The sequence below is a fragment of the Lucilia cuprina genome, chromosome 4, assembly GCF_022045245.1.
Source record: "Lucilia cuprina isolate Lc7/37 chromosome 4, ASM2204524v1, whole genome shotgun sequence".
NCBI lineage: Eukaryota > Metazoa > Arthropoda > Insecta > Diptera > Calliphoridae > Lucilia > Lucilia cuprina.
This window is the reverse complement of record NC_060952.1, coordinates 91,707,920-91,726,971: the sequence shown is the minus strand read 5'-3', so window position 1 is coordinate 91,726,971 and position 19,052 is coordinate 91,707,920. Positions and strand designations below refer to the sequence as shown.

The 19,052-nt window shown below is 27.9% G+C and overlaps 2 protein-coding genes across 2 annotated transcripts; one reads left to right on the top strand and one right to left on the bottom strand.

The window, feature by feature from the left end:
* The first annotated feature begins 2,054 nt into the window (after positions 1–2,054).
* On the top strand, positions 2,055–4,106 carry LOC111689007 (leucine-rich repeat-containing G-protein coupled receptor 5). Its single transcript, XM_023451507.2, has one exon. The coding sequence runs from the start codon at positions 2,252–2,254 to the stop codon at positions 4,004–4,006; it is 1,755 nt and encodes a 584-aa protein (XP_023307275.2). The 5' UTR covers positions 2,055–2,251; the 3' UTR covers positions 4,007–4,106.
* Positions 4,107–12,262: 8,156 nt separating this feature from the next.
* Positions 12,263–16,112, bottom strand: LOC111678009 (sensory neuron membrane protein 1). The gene is made up of 7 exons (XM_023439235.2): positions 15,770–16,112; positions 15,555–15,702; positions 13,675–13,929; positions 13,312–13,608; positions 13,053–13,262; positions 12,815–12,993; positions 12,263–12,754 (listed from the first exon to the last, which is right to left on the bottom strand). The coding sequence occupies exons 1-7, from the start codon at positions 16,036–16,038 to the stop codon at positions 12,511–12,513; spliced, it is 1,602 nt and encodes a 533-aa protein (XP_023295003.2). The 5' UTR covers positions 16,039–16,112; the 3' UTR covers positions 12,263–12,510.
* Positions 16,113–19,052: the final 2,940 nt, after the last annotated feature.

The following is a 19,052-nucleotide window of genomic DNA, read 5'->3' as shown; positions in this document are numbered from 1 at the left end:
AGTTCTAGTTCAGTTCTAGTTCAGTTCTAGTTCAGTTCTAGTTCAGTTCTAGTTCAGTTCTAGTTCAGTTCTAGTTCTGTTCTAGTTCAGTTCTAGTTCAGTTCTTTTAATAAGCTGCAGTTTAACAAAAATCTTTTGATCACATTTTTAAATATATTTTTTCTGATTTTTTTTCAACTTCCTTTTTAAACTTTTTTTCTGTTGAATTGCTTTTTATTTGTTTAAAGACTGTTTACAACAATTAGGCTAAAGATTATTTATTGTTTATTTGTTAATTAAACACACAACATATTTCGGTTGGTAATACCCAAAAAAGGTTAATACTAAAACAAATGTTTATGAAATAAACCAATAATAGTAATAATAACTTTGGTAAATAAAAGGAAAATCAAGGGGAAGAAACCCAAAAGAAATAATTAAAAATAAAACAAACAAAGAAACTGTTAACAAATTTTCAATAAAAAATCTTTTTAAGCTTTTTAATGGAAATTTAATAAAAGAAATTTTTATTATTTTGTAGTAATTGTTTCTAGAATTTGCTGTTAGTCAACCTTCTCTTAATGCTTTCAAAACTTTATTGTTTGTTTGTTTATCATTAAAATAAACAATTATTATTCTCCATAAACTTTCGCTAATATTTTTAAACAAAATGTCAGTGACTCTTCCTTTTTACACCAGTACAAGGTCAAGCCACCGATTGACATATATTGAAAACAAATTTCAATCTGGCAACAACAGGGGCAGAAAATTGACATGACTACAGTTATGACATGATCTTTGCTTTCTTTAAATATATATAAATTATTTTTTTATTAATCATTAAAATTTTTATTATTAATATACAACTGGATAATTAGTAACAAAAATTTCCAATTTCGCCATAAAATAAAACAAACTTTATGATCAGCACATTCCATTTATTGTCTAGAGAGAGTTTTCTCTCTCTCTCTTTCTATGTACATATTTTGATATAAGTCCCTCTTTTATATTTATAATTTTGCCCTGTTCTTAGGTTTTAAACGTTATACGATTAATTCGAATTAATGTAACAATAAATTAGTAATAAAATTACATGTCTCCTCTGAATTTTTTTTCGCTTTTTTATTTACTGTGAAAATTTAGTTTTTTTTTAACTATAAAACATAATAATTGCCTACAATAATAACAAAAGCAGATGATACTGCTACATTGTCTAGCTTCTCCTCCATTCCCCCTTGAACTCCCTCTTATTTATACTTCCTATAGCATTGACATAGGTGGAGGTCAATTAAAAATGTATCAAATCGAAAAAAAACACAAAATTCTAATGAAACACGCTTTACAGCGCATCACACAAAAAAAGAAAAAAACAAAAAAGCTCAAACCGATACACATGAATAAACAAATACGAGCGACCACGGAATCATCCACCCAATAAGAATTAAAAATATTATTAATAATTTTTGTTTGGTTTTTTATTGAGTGCAAAAAATCGTATATTATTATAAAAACATTTTGTATTTATATTGAAAGATTTTCTTTATGAACAATATGTTTACAGTGGGTGATAAAAGTTAAGGAAATTATGAATTAATTAATTAGTTCTATTTCTGTTCTTGTTCTTTTCTAGTTTAGTTCAAGTTCAGTTCTAGTTCAGTTTTAGTTTAGTTCTAGTTCAGTTCTAGTTCAGTTCTAGTTCAGTTCTAGTTCAGTTCTAGTTCAGTTCTAGTTCAGTTCTAGTTCAGTTCTAGTTCTGTTCTAGTTCTGTTCTAGTTCTGTTCTAGTTCTGTTCTAGTTCTGTTCTAGTTCTGTCTAAAGTTAAAATACTTTACAAGAAATTGAGACTCGCAAATGTTGGTATTATAGCGCTTTTTTTCCGACACTGTAACATTTAAACAATGTGTGAATGAACAAACTAACATATTGTAAACTAATGTATACTCCATAAAAATATTTCACATATAATTATTATTAGTTTTTATTCTAAATAATCACCAAATAGCTTTAGATACACAGATACACAACAATAACAATAAATAAAATAATTTATATTTAACAAAAAAATGAAACAAAAAAAATTAAGCACAAAAATTGTGCAGTCAAACGTATAGGAGAATTTTAAAATTATAAAAAACGCAAAATATTCAGTTAAAAATCAAACGTTGAAACACGAAGACGAATTTAGAAATAAAACGCTTTTGAAAAAAAGCAGAAAAAAAAACAAATTTTGAGTGAAAATTTTGCCAAGAAAAAAAAAGAGTGTGGGGAAATAATGAAAGGATTTAAGTTGTTATTGTTGGTGATAATGGCCATTAAGGCCATTAAAATGGAAACAGATTTGGATACAAATGAGGAAAACTATTATGATTATGATGAAAAGGAGAAAGTGACGGAAACGACAACTACTACCACTACTACTGAAGTTAAAATGGCGGAAGTGGAAGAGGAAAAAAAGCGTTTTAGCATACAGGTGGAATTGTATTCGGATGATGAGAGATGTAGTGATATAGGTGTTTGTTCCGGCATGTATTATGGCAATAGAGAGATATTGGTGACATTCAATCGCAAATATGAAATACGTTTTACCACAGATACCACCTATAGAATCAAGGAAGAAAAGAAATATTTCACTTTAACATTTATCAACTCAAAATTTAGCAATTTTCCTTTAAATCTCTTCTATACCTTTAATATACAAGAGCTGGATTTTAGAAATTGTTCTTTAGAATCTTTAACATGGGATAGTTTTCTAAAGTCAGAGAATTTGAGTATTCTATTATTATCCGAGAATCTTTTAAGTGAAATCAAACCCGAGTTATTTACCTTGGCAGAGAATTTATCGTTTTTATTTTTGGATTCGAATCGTTTGAGTGTCTTGCATAAGGACAGCTTTAAAGGTTTAACAAAACTTAACTATTTGGATTTACATCATAATCTTTTAGAAACTTTACCCGTGGACATATTCTCTCCTCTAACATCTATACAACAAATAAATTTAGCGGAAAATCGATTAAAAATTATTACAAATTCACTTTTTGCCAATAATCCGCGTTTGTTTAGTATACATCTGCAGCAGAATGCTTTAAGTGAAATACAAGATGTTGCTTTTCAAGAGCAGTTGGTTTTAAAATATTTAGATATTTCCCATAATCCACAATTGGAGGTACTAGTTGTGGGCAATATAAGAGTGGAAAATCTTTGGGCTAAAAATTGTTCCATTAATCGCGTCAATATTTATGGTGAGGCAGTGCATGTGGATTTTCAGCAAAATTCCATTAAAGAATTGTATTTCAGTAATCCCGAATATTTGGAAACTTTACGTTTAAAAGATAATGCCTTAGAGCAAATCTCTTCTTTGGCACAAACTCTTAATCTCAGATATTTAGATCTTTCCAATAATCCCCAACTAATCACCTTACCCAATGTTTGGCAAATTAATTCACTTGAAAGATTAGATCTAAGCAATACCTCTCTCAAAGAAATACCCATCAATGTAATGGCTTCCATCAATCAGTTGAAGTCATTAAATGTTTCCTATAATCTTATAGAGGAAATAAATCCTTTAAATTTTAAATATTTCGAAAAACTTTCACAATTCTATATACATCACAACAATTGGAATTGTTACAATCTACAAATGCTTATGGATATGGTAATTAAGCCACTACAAATCTCCTACACACGTGATGAATACGATGACAACTTTCCGGGTGAATATATACAGGGTATAAAATGTCTCTATCGTTTGGAACAAGATGATGAGTATTATGTTGACTCTCAGCAAGAGGAAACTAAAAGTAAAGAGAACTTTGATATTTCCCCATCTTCTATACAGGAATACAATCGTTTAAATTTTGAACAACAAAAGGAATTGCAGAAATTAAGACATGAATTTAAGGTGATTTTTAATCTTTATGAACAAAAGTTTGCTCTAGTTTTGAATAAACTTAACGATATGGATGCCAGACTTAAGGAATTTGAACGTTTTAATCAAACTTTATGGAAAGATGTATCCATAGTGGTTTAAAGATTATGTTATAACAGTATTTTTGTATAAATTGTATATTTCCCCCATTAACCCCCCAATATATATAATATTAATAAACTAATAAATATGTATTTTAGTACTTAAACTGCAAGTTATTTATAAAAAAAGGTTTCTTTAAAAATAGTTTAACATTCCTTGGAATTTTCGAACTCTTTTACTTTGCAAACATTAATCATTTCTTAATTGAGTTTTATTGTTACATTTTTTTCTTTCTGGAAATAACTTTGACAACACTGAAACACATGTTGCTATGCCGTCCTAAAAAAACTTTGAAAATATTGAAAAATTCAAAACATTTTCGATCGCTTTAATTGACACAAGACGCGCGAGTAAGTAATTGTAAATAAACAAAAAAAAGAAAAATAAACAAATACAGCGTAATGTGACAGCAGTGATGTCAACATGAAGAATTTTAGTTTTAAGCAAAATAAACAAACACATCGTAATGTGACAGCAGTGATGTCAACATAAGGAATTGTAATTTCTTTCTTTATGTGTTATTAATGTGTGAAACAAGAGAGAATAGGTAGGTAGATAGATAGATAGATAGATAGATAGATAGATAGATAGATAGATAGATAGATAGATAGATGTCAGATAGATGTCAGATAGATGTCATTAGGATGCAAAAGCTATTTAGACGAGGAGGAAGAAGAACCTTTCGAAAACTTTTTATGAGACTCTCTCCTGTACAAGCACACGCACATTGAAACAAAACAATTTCATGATTATGACCAGCGGAACGTAATGAAATCTCAAATAAAAATAGATAAAAGACCAATATGGCGGTGAAGTGTCAAAAAAAAATTCCGAATTTGTCGTCATAACGGTAAACCACGAGTTACCCTTGTAATCTTTCCTTAACGATCGCTGTAAGTTGCAAGATCGACTTTATTCGAAACTTCCATCCCTTACCAAAATCTTCCCAGATTCATCAAACGCTATAAACATAAAAGAGACCTGCAAAGATAGAGTATCTCTCCTTCAACGAGATTTGGCCTAACGTTTTCTAAACATCCTAGGTGTAACATAGATCATCATTCATTCAAATTGTTCTACAAACTATCAAAGAATTCCTAAAAGAATTAAAATGAAATTTTCACCTTACGTTTTGGTACAAATTGAAATGATATAAAGACTTATTTTAACCCCCCCCCCCCATTCCTTTCTAATTTTTCATTGGCTATTCTTCCCTCTCTAGTCATAATTTCTCAAAATAAATTGATCAATAAATTTAAAAGAATAAGTTGATTGTCTCATACTTTTTTATCCATTTTCAATTTATTTATAAATATTGCATTTATTTTTATTGTTTTTATCAATTTGCTACAACTTACTACTTAGTATAATGGCGGATGATGAAAGAAAAATAAACCCCATATAGAAAAATAAAAGAAAAAATTGGCAATTGTACAAAAAATCAGCTGATTTTAATGAATATATACATATGTACGTAGTATGTTTGTATGATTCAATGTATATGAATTTGTTTACAAACAAAGCAATACAATACAATAATGACAAAATATGTGCGTATTTAAGTAAACATTGCAAAAAGTGACAAGAACAACAACAAAGACAGTATTGCCAAACACAACAGGAGCATAATAATAAAAAGAGAGAGAGAGAGAGGGAAAAAAAAGAAAGGTGAACAAACGTTTCATGATGATGATACAACACTGTAGTTGAGCTGTAAAAAGAAAGAACTATAAAAATTACACTAAAAATGAAAAGAAAAGTTGGCAAAGCGTAGGATATTTTTTTTCTTCTTTCTCTGTTGTTATGGTTTCGTTGTTTATTGAAAAACTTAATTAAAAATTAATTCCATTTCAGTTTTTTTAATTAATTTTTAAAAAAATTAATAGTTTCTGGGAATTATTAATCAATAATAATGACTTTTTTTTAAATTAGGAAGACATTTAAGAGAAAAAAAATTAACAATTAATAATAATATTTTGCAAAATTATTGTTTCAAAGAAAACATTTAAAGCTAAAAAAAACCCTATTTTTTACGTTAAACAGCCACTAATTATATATTTAAATACAATACTTTTATTTGTTTTTCTATTATTTCTATTATAAACACAATTTATTTATAAAAATTACACAAAAAAACATCTATAAACCCACAAAAGTCTTTAACCTCAGCTTTTTGTGACACAATTTACATTTATTATTTATTAAATAAATAAAATTATAAACAACCATAATTTTTGTTTAACAAAAATTTTCCATTTATACTAAAAATACCTAATAAATATGCACATATCAATAATTTATAACAATTAACAAGTTTACAAAACAGATTACAAAAAAACTAAATAAATAAATAAACGGAAAGAACTCCACCCTTTCACTTAAAGGAATTAATTGACAATTAAATTCAATCAAAATAATGTATGTTTGTCTATAAAAGTAAACACAATGCTTTTAATAAATACAAACAAACAAACAGTTTTGAAATTAATATAAGAACAAACATTGAATAAACAATTACATATTATTAATATAAGTTAAGAAAAACAATTAAATAAAAAATTAAATTAATGAGTAAAATATAAAATAGGAAAAACATTTATAAAAAGTAAAAGTGAATGATAAAATAATAACAAATACTTTTTAACAATAGACTAGATTATGGAACAAACTATAGACTAGACTATAAACTAGACTATAGACTAGATTATGGACTAGACTAAAGACTAGACTATAGACTAGATTATGGACTAGACAATAGACTAGACTATAGACTAGACTATAGACAAGACTATAGACTAGACTATAGACTAGACTATAGACTAGACTATAGACTAGACTATAGACTAGACTATAGACTAGACTATAGACTAGACTATAGACTAGACTATAGACTAGACTATAGACTAGACTATAGACTAGACTATAGACTAGACTATAGACTAGACTATAGACTAGACTATAGACTAGACTATAGACTAGACTTTAGACTACACTAAAGGCTAGACTCATAACATTTACCCATTACTGTCTGTTTAAGTTCGTATTACCTCCAAGATGTTGACTGTTTTTATAAACAAATAATAATAATCATGGTGCTATTGTTGTTGTTGGTATTTTTTTGCAGTCACTGCTTAACGGCTGCTGTAAACATTGACAGACAACTTGGCACCGAAATTATTTGTCACAAAGAAAATATAAATAGTTTTTTTTTATTTATTTCTTTTAAACAATTTAACAGCGAAATAATTATAAACAACTAAAAAAAAATTCTAAGAAAAAAATTTTCCATTCTAAAAGTAAAAAATTGCTAAGAAATTAATTTTTCCATTTCAATAAGTAAACGAAGAAAATTATGAAAATAAATTGAAACAAGGTACAAAGAATATGAAAATTTTCTGTAAAAATACTTTTGTATTTTTTCTGAATTGAGAACAAAGAAAAATTAACAAAAAAGTTTTTTTTTTTTTTTTTTTAATGTTTACATTTAAAATATAAATTTTTTATCATCATTGTAGACAGGAAATGATAATAATATTTAGAAATAAAATTCTTTAGTAAATTACTATGAGAATTTTAGTATTTAATTAGTATTCTAAGTTGTAACTGCCACGCCACCTTCAATTTAATTACAGGGATATTGTGTACTCAGAGTATAAATATGGCAACTCAGCAGCTGTAAAAACGATAATGACAGTTAGTAATTGCAATCACAAATGTAAACAAAACTAGCAAAAGAAATGTATACATTACTGTCATACTATCAAGAGAGAAGCGAGAAAGGAAAAGTTAGAGATGGATAGGTGTTGCCAACGTTTTAATGTTTTGTGAAGGCAAAGAAAGAACAGGGAATACGAGTTTGAACTTATATAAATAGAGTTTATTAAGGATGGAATGAATTTGAAAAGTTTATCTTTAATTGGAGAACATATGGAACCCTCCTTATACCATGACATATGGCAGCCTTGTTCTTTAATTGTAATTGTCTTACACAGTGTTGCCCATTTTTATTAATGAAAGTAAACGCTCAATTACTTCTATGAGCCTTAACATGACATTTACCTTTATTTTTAAAGACTTCTTTTAGCGAAAATGTTCAGATTTAATTATAAATTTATAATTTTAATTATATTTCTCTCAACCATATTTGTTCTTGAGTATCTAGTCATTAAGTTGTTGATTATTTTTTTGTCATTAATCATTTAAGCAAAAATTTTATGTTTCTAACTGAAATGCAGGTGTTTTTGTTCGCTTTGTCTTTTATGAAATCATACAAAAGAAATATATTTTTAAAACAATTGCAACAACCTGAAAGTGAAATTATGTTGTTAATGTTCATTATTGTGTTTGTTTTTTTTTTCTTTTTCTTAAAGAAATAATTTTGATTTATTGCCAAAATGTAGAAAATGCCAAGAAAATGTGACAAAATTTTTTCAACAAATTATAAAACATTTTAGATATTTTTTCTAAAGATTTATTTAAAAGCACGTGATAACAATTAAAAAAATGTTGTTAAAATTATTATTTAATTTCATATTTTGAGTTTAAAGTTTTTAAACTTAATGTTATGTTAAATGAAACCTAATGTCTATAATCTTATTTATATTATTTAAATACAATAAAATTATTTTGTTTATTATTAAGCTAAACATTATGAGCTCATTAATTGTTATTATAGCAATTAAAATACATTATTTTTATCAAATTATAAATAGTATTTTTTTTTTTAATTTTTTGCTCTACTTGCAGAAGCAAGTGTTGCTTTTTGCAGTTTCATGATATTTTTCTTTGCAATAATACAAATTTTGTATAAAAATACTTTTTTAAAATAAAACATCTGGCAACTTTACCATCTCTTACTTAGTAACTATCTAGCACAGTGATGCCAACTATTGTATAAGTAAATTAACTTTGCAAATCATTCAGTTTTAAACAATTTGAAATAGTTTTTTATTTTAACAAAAGTTGCACTTTCAACAATAAAAATGCAATATTTTTATATTTGCAACACTTTTTATAACAAAACATCTGGCAACCTTATCATCGATAGATAAATAGATAGATTGATAGATAGATAGATAGATAGATAGATAGATAGATAGATAGATAGATAGATAGATAGATAGATAGATAGATAGATAGATAGATAGATAGATAGATAGATAGATAGATAGATAGATAGATAGATAGATAGATAGATAGATAGATATAAAGATAGATAGATAGATAGATAGATAGATAGATAGATAGATAGATAGATAGATAGATAGATATAAAGATAGATAGATAGATAGATAGATAGATAGATAGATAGATAGATAGATAGATAGAAAGTGATGCCAACTTTTACTGAAGTAAATAAACTCAACTGATTTGTACTATTAGAAATAGTCTTTAAAGTTTTTGAAAGAAAATTTTATGAACATTTTACAAAAATTTTTAAATTTCATAAAAATTTAAGGAATTTTATATAAAATTATTAATAAATGTTTCATATTTTTAATATTTTTCACATAAAAACAGTTCACATCTTTGTTTGCAACTTTTTCATACAGTGTTACCCACTTTTTTGGACAAAATAGACGCCGTAAATCTTTAAAAACTTCTCTTAAACAATATATATACAAATTCAAAAATTCTTGATAAATTTTAATGAAAATTCCAAGAATTCTATTAAATATACTACACAAATGTTAAACAAATTAACATTTTACTTAAAAATGTACAACTCTTTTAAGATTTGTGTTTTTTTTTTAATGTGATCATCTTTAAATTTATTATTAGAACATTTAAAAACGTTCTAGTAATTAGTTTTGTAACTTAACAAATTCCGTGTAAAAGTTATAAAATTTTTACTAAGAAACTTTAAAATAATTAAAAACATTCCACACAGACTAAAACTCATCAATTAAACTTTTTTGAGTTAAACAATATTTATTTAAACATTTATCTTGAGATAATAACACTAAATTTTATTAGCTTTTATATAAACTAATAAAATAAAATATTAAAACAAAAATGTTGTTCTAAAGTGGTAAATATCATTGTTATATATTAATTTTAATCAAACCCCAATTATTTTTTATAAAATACTTAGTTTTTTAATTAAATTTATAGTTATTCTTTAAATAAGCGTTTTAGCAATACTTTAACTAAATTGGCAACATCATACAAACCGTTTAATCCGGCAATCCTAAATGTTTTCATTTTCAACATTGTTTACATCCAAACAAACATACTTTATATTACACACTCTTCTTATGTTTTGCTCTCCCTCTCAATATCATGCATTTGTATTTTTCTTCTTCTTCTTCTTTTTCATTGTTTATTTTGCCGCAAAATGACAAAAGGAAACAATAACAATAATAATAATAATGCTTTCTATGCCTAAATGAAGTCATGCATATTCAATTGAAAATCAATTATAAATTTCATAACAAAAACAAAAAAAAAAACAGTTTTGTATTTATAAACTAAATGTAACCCGACTATAGCAACAAGTAAATAATAAATTAATGCAAATTAAGCTTAAACAAATAAATAACTAAATTTTCTTTTAAGAATTTTAAACTTACAGTGACGCAAAATGTATTTTTTATATAAACAAAATCAAAACGAACCTCTTATTATTTTTTAAAGTATTTAATAATTTGTTTAATAAATCATATTAATTACAAATTAAAATATTAGTGTTGCCGTCATATTGTCTAATTTATAGTATTTTTTTTATATTTGTACACTTTAGACTAATTTTGTTGAGTTTTTTTTAATTATCTTTAACAAGTGTTTTGGAAGAAGTTCATAATCTTATCAGTTTTTTTTTTGTTTTTATATCGTTTTATTATGGAATATTACGTACACTTTTAACCTTTTAAATGTTATAATGACATTGTAATTAGAGAAGAAAATAACATTGAAGAAACAACGAAGAAACGCTAATTTGGCAACATTGGAAGTAGATAGGAAGATAGATAGATAAATAGAAAGATAGATAGATAGATAGATAGATAGATAGATAGATAGATAGATAGATAGATAGATAGATAGATAGATAGTTAGATAGTTAGATAGATAGATAGATAGATAGATAGATAGATAGATAGATAGATAGATAGATAGATAGATAGATAGATAGGTAGATAGATAGGTAGATAGATAGGTAGATAGATAGATAGATAGATAGATAGATAGATAGATAGATAGATAGATAGATAGATAGATAGATAGATAGATAGATAGATAGATAGATATATATATATATATATATAGACTATAGACTGTCCTATAGCACGGACAATGGTTTGCTCTTAAGTCCAGACTATAAAATGTTTTACAGTGTAAACTACAGACTATTCTTTAGAGTATCCTGCCTAATGATTTACAGTCCAGATTAAAAATTTTTCCACAATCCAGAATATACACTGTTCTACAATCCAGAATATAGACTATTATACAATCCATAATAGGGAATGTTCTATAGTCCATACTAAAGAATGTCCGATTAACCAGACTATAGTATGTTCTACAGTCCAGGCTATAGAGTTTTCTACAGTCCAGACTATAAAGTGTTCTATAGTCCAAACTATAGAGTGTTCTATAGTCCAAACTATAGAGTGTTCTGTAGTCCATACTATAGAGTGTTCTATAGTCCAGACTATATAGTGTTCAAAAGTCCAGACTATAGAGTGTTCTATAGTCCAGACTATAGAATGTTCTATAGTCCAGACTAAAGAATGTTCTTTAGTCCAAACTATAGAATGTTCTATTGTCCAGACTATAGAATGTTTTATAGTTCAAACTTTTAAATGTTCTATACTCTGGATTATATACATAGACTGTTTCATATATTTATAAATAATTGCGTTTTCTTGAGATAGTAGACTTAAAGGGTTAATTTTATTTAAAAGTTGTTTACTTTTTCTTCTAATCAATCAAATTATGATTATGTTATAATTATTTATCAAAAAATTTATGTTTTTATGTCTTATCTTAAAGAGACCATATAGAAAGCAAAAATTAAACAAATTTATTGAGAAGTATTTTTTGAAAAGTATAGATAGATTTAAAAAAAAGCAAAATAAAATCCTTTAATTTAAAGAATTTTACAACAACATATATTATTAAGACAATTTTAGACAATTTTTATTTGATATCTTTAAACGTTTTAATGAATTGAAAATTTTTTTGAAGAAAATTTAAATTTTTATAAAATCTAAATAAAAACTTTAAAAAATTATTTTGTTTTTTAATAATTTTCTTTATTTTTATGAAAATTTTAGGTTTTATTGATTTGTTTTATAAGATACAACAAATAGAATTGCTTTTAAGACTATTAAACAATGTGGCAGCACTTGAATATGGTTTGCTTTAGTGTTGCCAATGTGCTTTGTTTGAAATGTCAATTTTTAGTGTTTACATTAGTGTTGCAAAAGTTTGTATCTTATATAAATAGTGTTGAACTTTATTTATGCTTTTTAAGTTTGTGTCTCAACAACAAGTTTTAAACTTTAAAATTTTTCAACTTTTTGATTTGTCAAATCGGCGTTTGCCAGTGAATGTGGCGGCGGTTTCATTTCTACCGGCGCTGTTGTGGCTGAAACCGGTTTAACATTAGACACTTTATTATCCTTATTCGGTATGGTTATATCCAAACTATCAGTTTTTTTCATATACAGATAACCACCACCCATTAGGCCCAGCAATGATAAAGTTATTAAAGTCCAGCGTAAGCCAACATTAAAGCGTAGACCCCTTTTCAAAGGAAGATATTAAATTAATCGAAAATTTGCTTTAATTTAAGCCGCCACTTACAAAAATAAAGTATATTTCAGCATATTGACATAGGTTTTGTTTAAGGCCGCACCCTCTTCTACCCAAAACATGGGTAAAACTACCCTTGGTACTTTGCTAACCTGTTCTATAGCCTCTACTGGCTCCAGATCTAAACTAAACTGCAAACGTTTGGCAGCTCTTAAAGGTGTACCAGACATCTGTTGTAGTGTTTTATTAATTAAATTATGGATTTTCATAGATTAGGGTCTCAACATACCAATTCAAAATCTATATAAATAGCATGATCATGTTCATTGGGATTTAAACCATTAACACCTTCCTGTAATTTTGGATCTGCATTGTAAAAATGAGGCAAAGAGGCTAATATGGGAGCACCATTACAAGCCTGTAAACTCATGGTACCCTTGGGCGGACAGCTCTCCGGATCATCGGGATCATCACAAAAACAATGTAATTCAGGAGTGTTCTTGAAAATAAATGGGTAATTTAGAAGTTCTTGTTCTTAATTCACTTACCTTTAAATCTCCAAAATCCAAAGAGAAAAAACTTGCTGGCAAACCAGAATATGAACTTTTACGCACATAATGAGCTCCTAGAGATCTGCATAGATCAGGTGTAAAAGCCCATAAGCCCTCATCTTTGTGTAGAAAAGGAGGAAAGACTGTAGAATCGGTGCCGATCAATTGATTGCAGGCATCACCAGCCCAAACATCCAGCTCGGGCTCATCTTGAAATAATATAATTTTACCCATTTTGTGAACATTTTTAACCCCCCGACAGGCGGTAAATTTGCCAGCATCTGAATTATTGGCCTATTTTCAGTAGGAAAAAAAGATATATAATAATTTAAATTTTATTTAAGGAAACAGTCCACTCACCGCCTGCATAAATGAGAATAGAAAATGTGTATCATTAACCTGCTGAGCCTGCTTAACATCACCCGTATAGAAGGCCGTACATAAAGCTTTCGAAGCAAATTCCTCCGATGAACAGTCAACATAAAAACCACGAAAGAATATATCCATAAAAGGGGCTGTAAGCACACCTTTATGACCACGAAATACTATCTCAATAGCTTTGACAATTAATTCCATCATGGCGGCCTTTTCACGTAATACCACGACAGCAATGGGCTGTTAAAAGAAAAATAAAGAAAATTATTAGAAATTACTGATTGTGGGTGGGTGGTGGCAAATAAATAATGAAATTATTTAGTGATTTTGCTGCAATAGTTTAGACTTAACAATAAAGTCATTTTAAGGCAATTGCTTTTTACTTTATTAGAAATTCTCAAACGTTTAGGGAAAATTGTTTTATTTTCTTTTTAAGCAAACAAATTTTGAATTTTTTTTTGGATTTTTCACATAATGTTTTTCTTTGAAGTTTTGTCAAAGGATTTTTCAAGTCTTTACTATGGACTACGTCTAGGGTCTGGACTATAAATCATTGAAACTTATCAATCTACCGGACTGTAGTTTAATCCATTGCTTGGACTAGAGATGTGTCAATAATGTGGACTTTAGATGTGTCTGGACTATAGATATCTCAATAATCTTAACTATAGATGTGTCTATATATATGTGTCTTTAGTCTGGACTATAGATGTGTCCATAGTCTGGACTATAGATGTGTCTATAGTCTGGACTATAGATGTGTCTATAGTCTGGACTATAGATGTGTCTATAGTCTAGACTATAGATGTGTCTATAGTCTGGGCTATAGATGTGTCTATAGTCTGGACTATAGATGTGTCTATAGTCTGGACTATAGATGTGTTTATAGTCTGGACTATAGATGTGTTTATAGTCTGGACTATAGATGTGTTTATAGTCTGGACTATAGATGTGTCTATAGTCTGGACTATAGATGTGTCTATAGTCTGGACTATAGATGTGTCTATAGTCTGGACTATAGATGTGTCTATAGTCTGGACTATAGATGTGTCTATAGTCAGGACTATAGATGTGTCTATAGTCTGGACTATAGATGTGTCTATAGTCTGGACTATAGATGTGTCTATAGTCTGGACTATAGATAATTAGTGTATAGTGTGGTCTATAGATTTCTCTACAGTCTGGACTTTTAGTCTACAATTTGGATTATATATTATTGACTATAAGCTAGTCTACCGTCTAGACTTTTAGTCTACAATCTGGACTATATAGTAGTCTACTCTGTACTATGAATTAGTCTACAGTTTGGACTGTCAATCAGTTTATAGTTTGAACTATCAATTTGTCTAAAGTCTAGACTATTAGTCTGGACTACTAGTCTGCAATCTGAACTATATATTAGTGCACCATCTGGACAATTAATAAGCCTATAGATTTGACTATATATTAGTCTAATGTCGAGCCTATCTTTTAGTCTACAGTCTAGACTATATACTAGTTTATGGTCTGGACTATAGACCAATCTCTCAATTGACTGTTGACTATAGAACAGTCGCTACTCTGAAGTATAGATTGGTCTCGACTATATATTGCTCCAAAGTCTGGGCTATAGATTTGTCTATAATCTGAACTACAGATTTAAAGTCTGGCCAATAGGTTGGTCTACTATGTGGACTATACATTAATCTAGTTTCTTGATGAAAAATTACTCCACAGCCTCAAATATAGTTAAGTCTATAGTCTGGACTATAGATGAGTCTATATTATAGACTATAGTCTTAACTATAGTTTATTCTATTGTCTTTATATTTATGAAAAAATCTAATTGTCAAGATTTTCTTTTTGTTGTCTTTTGCCTCACTTACCGCTATTAATGGATGAACCATAGTTATCACCTCTTCTCCCGTTAAAGGAGCCGAAGCTTTAGCATTAAATATAAAAGTATTACGCATATGATATGTTACAGTATCCTCTTCATCATCATCTTCTAAATCAAATTTTGATTTCCATTCACTTGAAAAAACAAAACGAAATTTCAAAATTTTTCGATATAATTTTTTTTTCTTTTCGTAAAACCTACTCAAATACAAATGGACCGATTTCTTGTAAATTCGGTTTAGCTCCATTTAAAAACTCATCCGGATTGGTGATATTGAAAACATAAAAATAAAAATGCAATGGAAATGGCGTATTTTCCCATAATTCACGTATATCCGAACCGGGTTTCAGATTAACTTGTTTTTTTAAAACGAATTTTAAAATTTTCGGAAATATTAACCAACCATTCATAATGGCAAAAACAAAAACCCCACCCGATACCAATAAAAGTCTATTGCGATTTATTTGCATCTTTTTGTGGGAAATTTGTAAATTTTTGTAATTAGAATAAAATTTTAAAACAAAACGAAATATAGAGATATCGTTTAAATTAGCCAATATGCTTTCTTTAAATTTTCAATATAATTTGGAGATTTTTTTTTAATTTAGCAACCGTTTTGTTTGAATTTCTATTAACAACTGAAAAATAATGTTGCAATAAAAAAAGTGTATGATTGTTTTAAAATTTTTATTCATTTACAATTTTATACGTGCGAACTTTTGCAGTCAAAAACAAATCGTTTTGATTTTTTTCTAATAGTTTTTCCCATTGTCATTTTTTTAGAAAATAATCTTTATTGTTTTTATGTTTCTATATAAAAGGGAAAATCGTATTTGAGAACTTGAAAAAATGTGTAATTATTAATATTATTACCTTTAGTTTTTTTCTTATTCTTCTACTAGCAATTATTAAATGCAATTGTTTTTAAGATTTTTTACAAGTTGGGTAAAAGCAGACTATATAACACTCTATAGTCTGGACGATATATCAGTCTAAGGGCTGGACTATAGATTAGTTTAAAGTCTGGCTGTAGATCAGTCTATAGTCTGGCCAAGAGATCAGTTTAAAGTCTGACATGTAAATTAATCTCTAGTTTGGACTATTGATCAGTATAGTAGGAACTATTTGATATGTCTGAACTATATATCAGTCTATAGTGTAGACAATAGATTAATTTAAAGTATGGTGTGTACAGTCTGTGTTATAGATCAGTTTAGAGTCTAGACTATAGATCAGTCTGGACTATACATTAGTCTCTTATATGGACTATGGAACAGTCTATAATCTGTACTATAGATCAATCTATAGTCTGAACTTTAGGTCAGTTTATAGTCTATAGAATCTTGAACTTTAGGTCAGTTTATAGTCTATAGATCAGTCTACAGTTTGGCCTATAGATCACTCTATGTTTGGACTATAGATCAATCTATAGTGTAAACTATATATCAGTGTCTGGACTATAGATCAATCTGTATTCTGGACAATATATCAATCTGCAGTTTGGACTATAGATCAGTCTATAGTCTGGACAATAAATCGATATATAGTGTGCACTATAGATCAGAGTCTGGACTATAGATCAATCTGTAGTCTGGACTATACATCAATCTGTAGTCTGGACTATACATCAATCTGTAGTCTGGACTATAAATCAAACTGCATTCTGGACTATAGATCAGTCTATAATCTGGACTATAGATCAGTTTATAGAATTGACTATAGATCATTCTATAGTATGGCTAGAGATCAGTCTATATTGTTGAGTATTTAACAGTCTATAGTTTGGGTCATAGATCTGTCTATAATTTATACTATAGATCTGTCTATAGCCTGAATTATAGGTCAGTCTATAGTCTGACTATAGATCAGTTTATAGTTTGGATCATAGATCAGTCTATAGTTTGGACTATAGATAAATCAATAGTCTAACTCACATCAGTCTATAGTCTAACTCACATCAGTCTATAGTCTGACTCAGATCAGTCTATAGTTTGGACTATTAATCTGACTTTCTTCACTATCAGTGTGTAGTCTTGATTGTAGTCTATAGTCTGGACTATAGATCAGTCTGTAGTGTGACTATAGATCAGTCTATAGAATGGACTTTAGATCAGTCTATATTGTTGAGTATTTAACAGTCTATAGTTTGGGTCATATATCAGTCAATAGTTTGGACTATAGATCTGTCTATAGCATGAATTATAGGTCAGTCTATAGTCTGAGTATAGATCAGTTTATAGGTTGGATCATAGATCAGTCTATGGTTTGGACTATGGATAAGTCTATAATCCGACTACAGATCAATCTATAGTTTGACTATAAACCAATCTATCTGAAATATCTATCTATCTTGACAGTAGATCAATCTATAGTCTGGTCTTTAGATCTCTCTATAGACTTGAATACAGATATTTTCTTTAGTCTTTAATCTGAACTTGTATTTAAGTAATAAGTTCAATTTTTTTTTAATATTTTTAATTTTTTTTAAGAATTTTATAATTTGTTACAAAACACTTAAACGATTTAATATAATTCACCTTTTAACTCTTGAAAGCATTGCATATTACTGACACTGCATCAAAAAAGTATCCAATCAAAAGAAATTCATCTTCGAGGGTATTAGAACCAGAAATTTTATTAAAATTAAAAAAAAAAAAATCTTTCTCTTCATTTATTAATCCACTAAATGGACAACACTTTACTAAAGGTTGCCAGATTTTAAAGTGAAATAAGAAGCTGTCCATCTAAACTTTTAGGGCTAAAAAACCTGTTGGAAAACTTCTTTAGCTAACTGTTTGCTGCAGTTTTTTGTTTGTTTTATTATTTTTTATGCGTTTTTATATACATATGTATATAGTATATCTATAAATGCCGTTTTATTGTTTTTTTTTTTAATTTTTTCCAAAACGTTAAACCTTGCACTTTGTCTATCTTTAACGAGAACGTCAGCCTGTAGTTTGTTCCCCACCTTTTTTTATTTTAAATTTTTTATAGTTTATTTAAGTAAAAATTACACTTTAAATTGATATGCTTCATTAGGTCAGAGAGAGAGAGGGTGAAAAAGATTTAGAGAAAAAATTACACTGTGATAAAAATAAAACTTAAAAAAACTCTGAAATTTACAGTTACCTCAAGTTATTTAACATTTCCTAAACCCAACATTGGCAACATTTATGCAAATGCTACTCTGTCTTAATAGAGCAGAGATACAAGCCGATACAAAATTATCTGCGGCGGCAACGTCACAACCATTTTCCGTCGGCGTCGACAGGTTATTATATAAATTGAACTTTTGCTTCAGAAATCGTTCATTATATTGAAAAATCTCTGTATAATAGTCTGTTATATAGAAACCAGTCTCTATATAAGTTTTTTTCTCCAGCAAATGGATATTATTATAGTAGTTTTAACCATTGTAATATTAGCAAAATATTGTGTGGCAACTCTTTTCAATTTGCCATAAGAATTTAAAATAGTGGCAACT

Bases quoted from the DNA above. Each gene is read 5' to 3' on its own strand.
- LOC111689007 (XM_023451507.2), top strand. From the start codon at position 2,252: ATGAAAGGATTTAAGTTGTTATTGTTGGTGATAATGGCCATTAAGGCC.
- LOC111678009 (XM_023439235.2), bottom strand. From the start codon at position 16,038: ATGCAAATAAATCGCAATAGACTTTTATTGGTATCGGGTGGGGTTTTT. The intron at 15,703-15,769 runs GTAGGTTTTACG...TGTTTTTTCAAG, and splicing joins ATCGGTCCATTTGTATTTGA to TGAATGGAAATCAAAATTTG. The intron at 13,609-13,674 runs GTGAGTGGACTG...TACTGAAAATAG, and splicing joins TATTCTCATTTATGCAGGCG to GCCAATAATTCAGATGCTGG.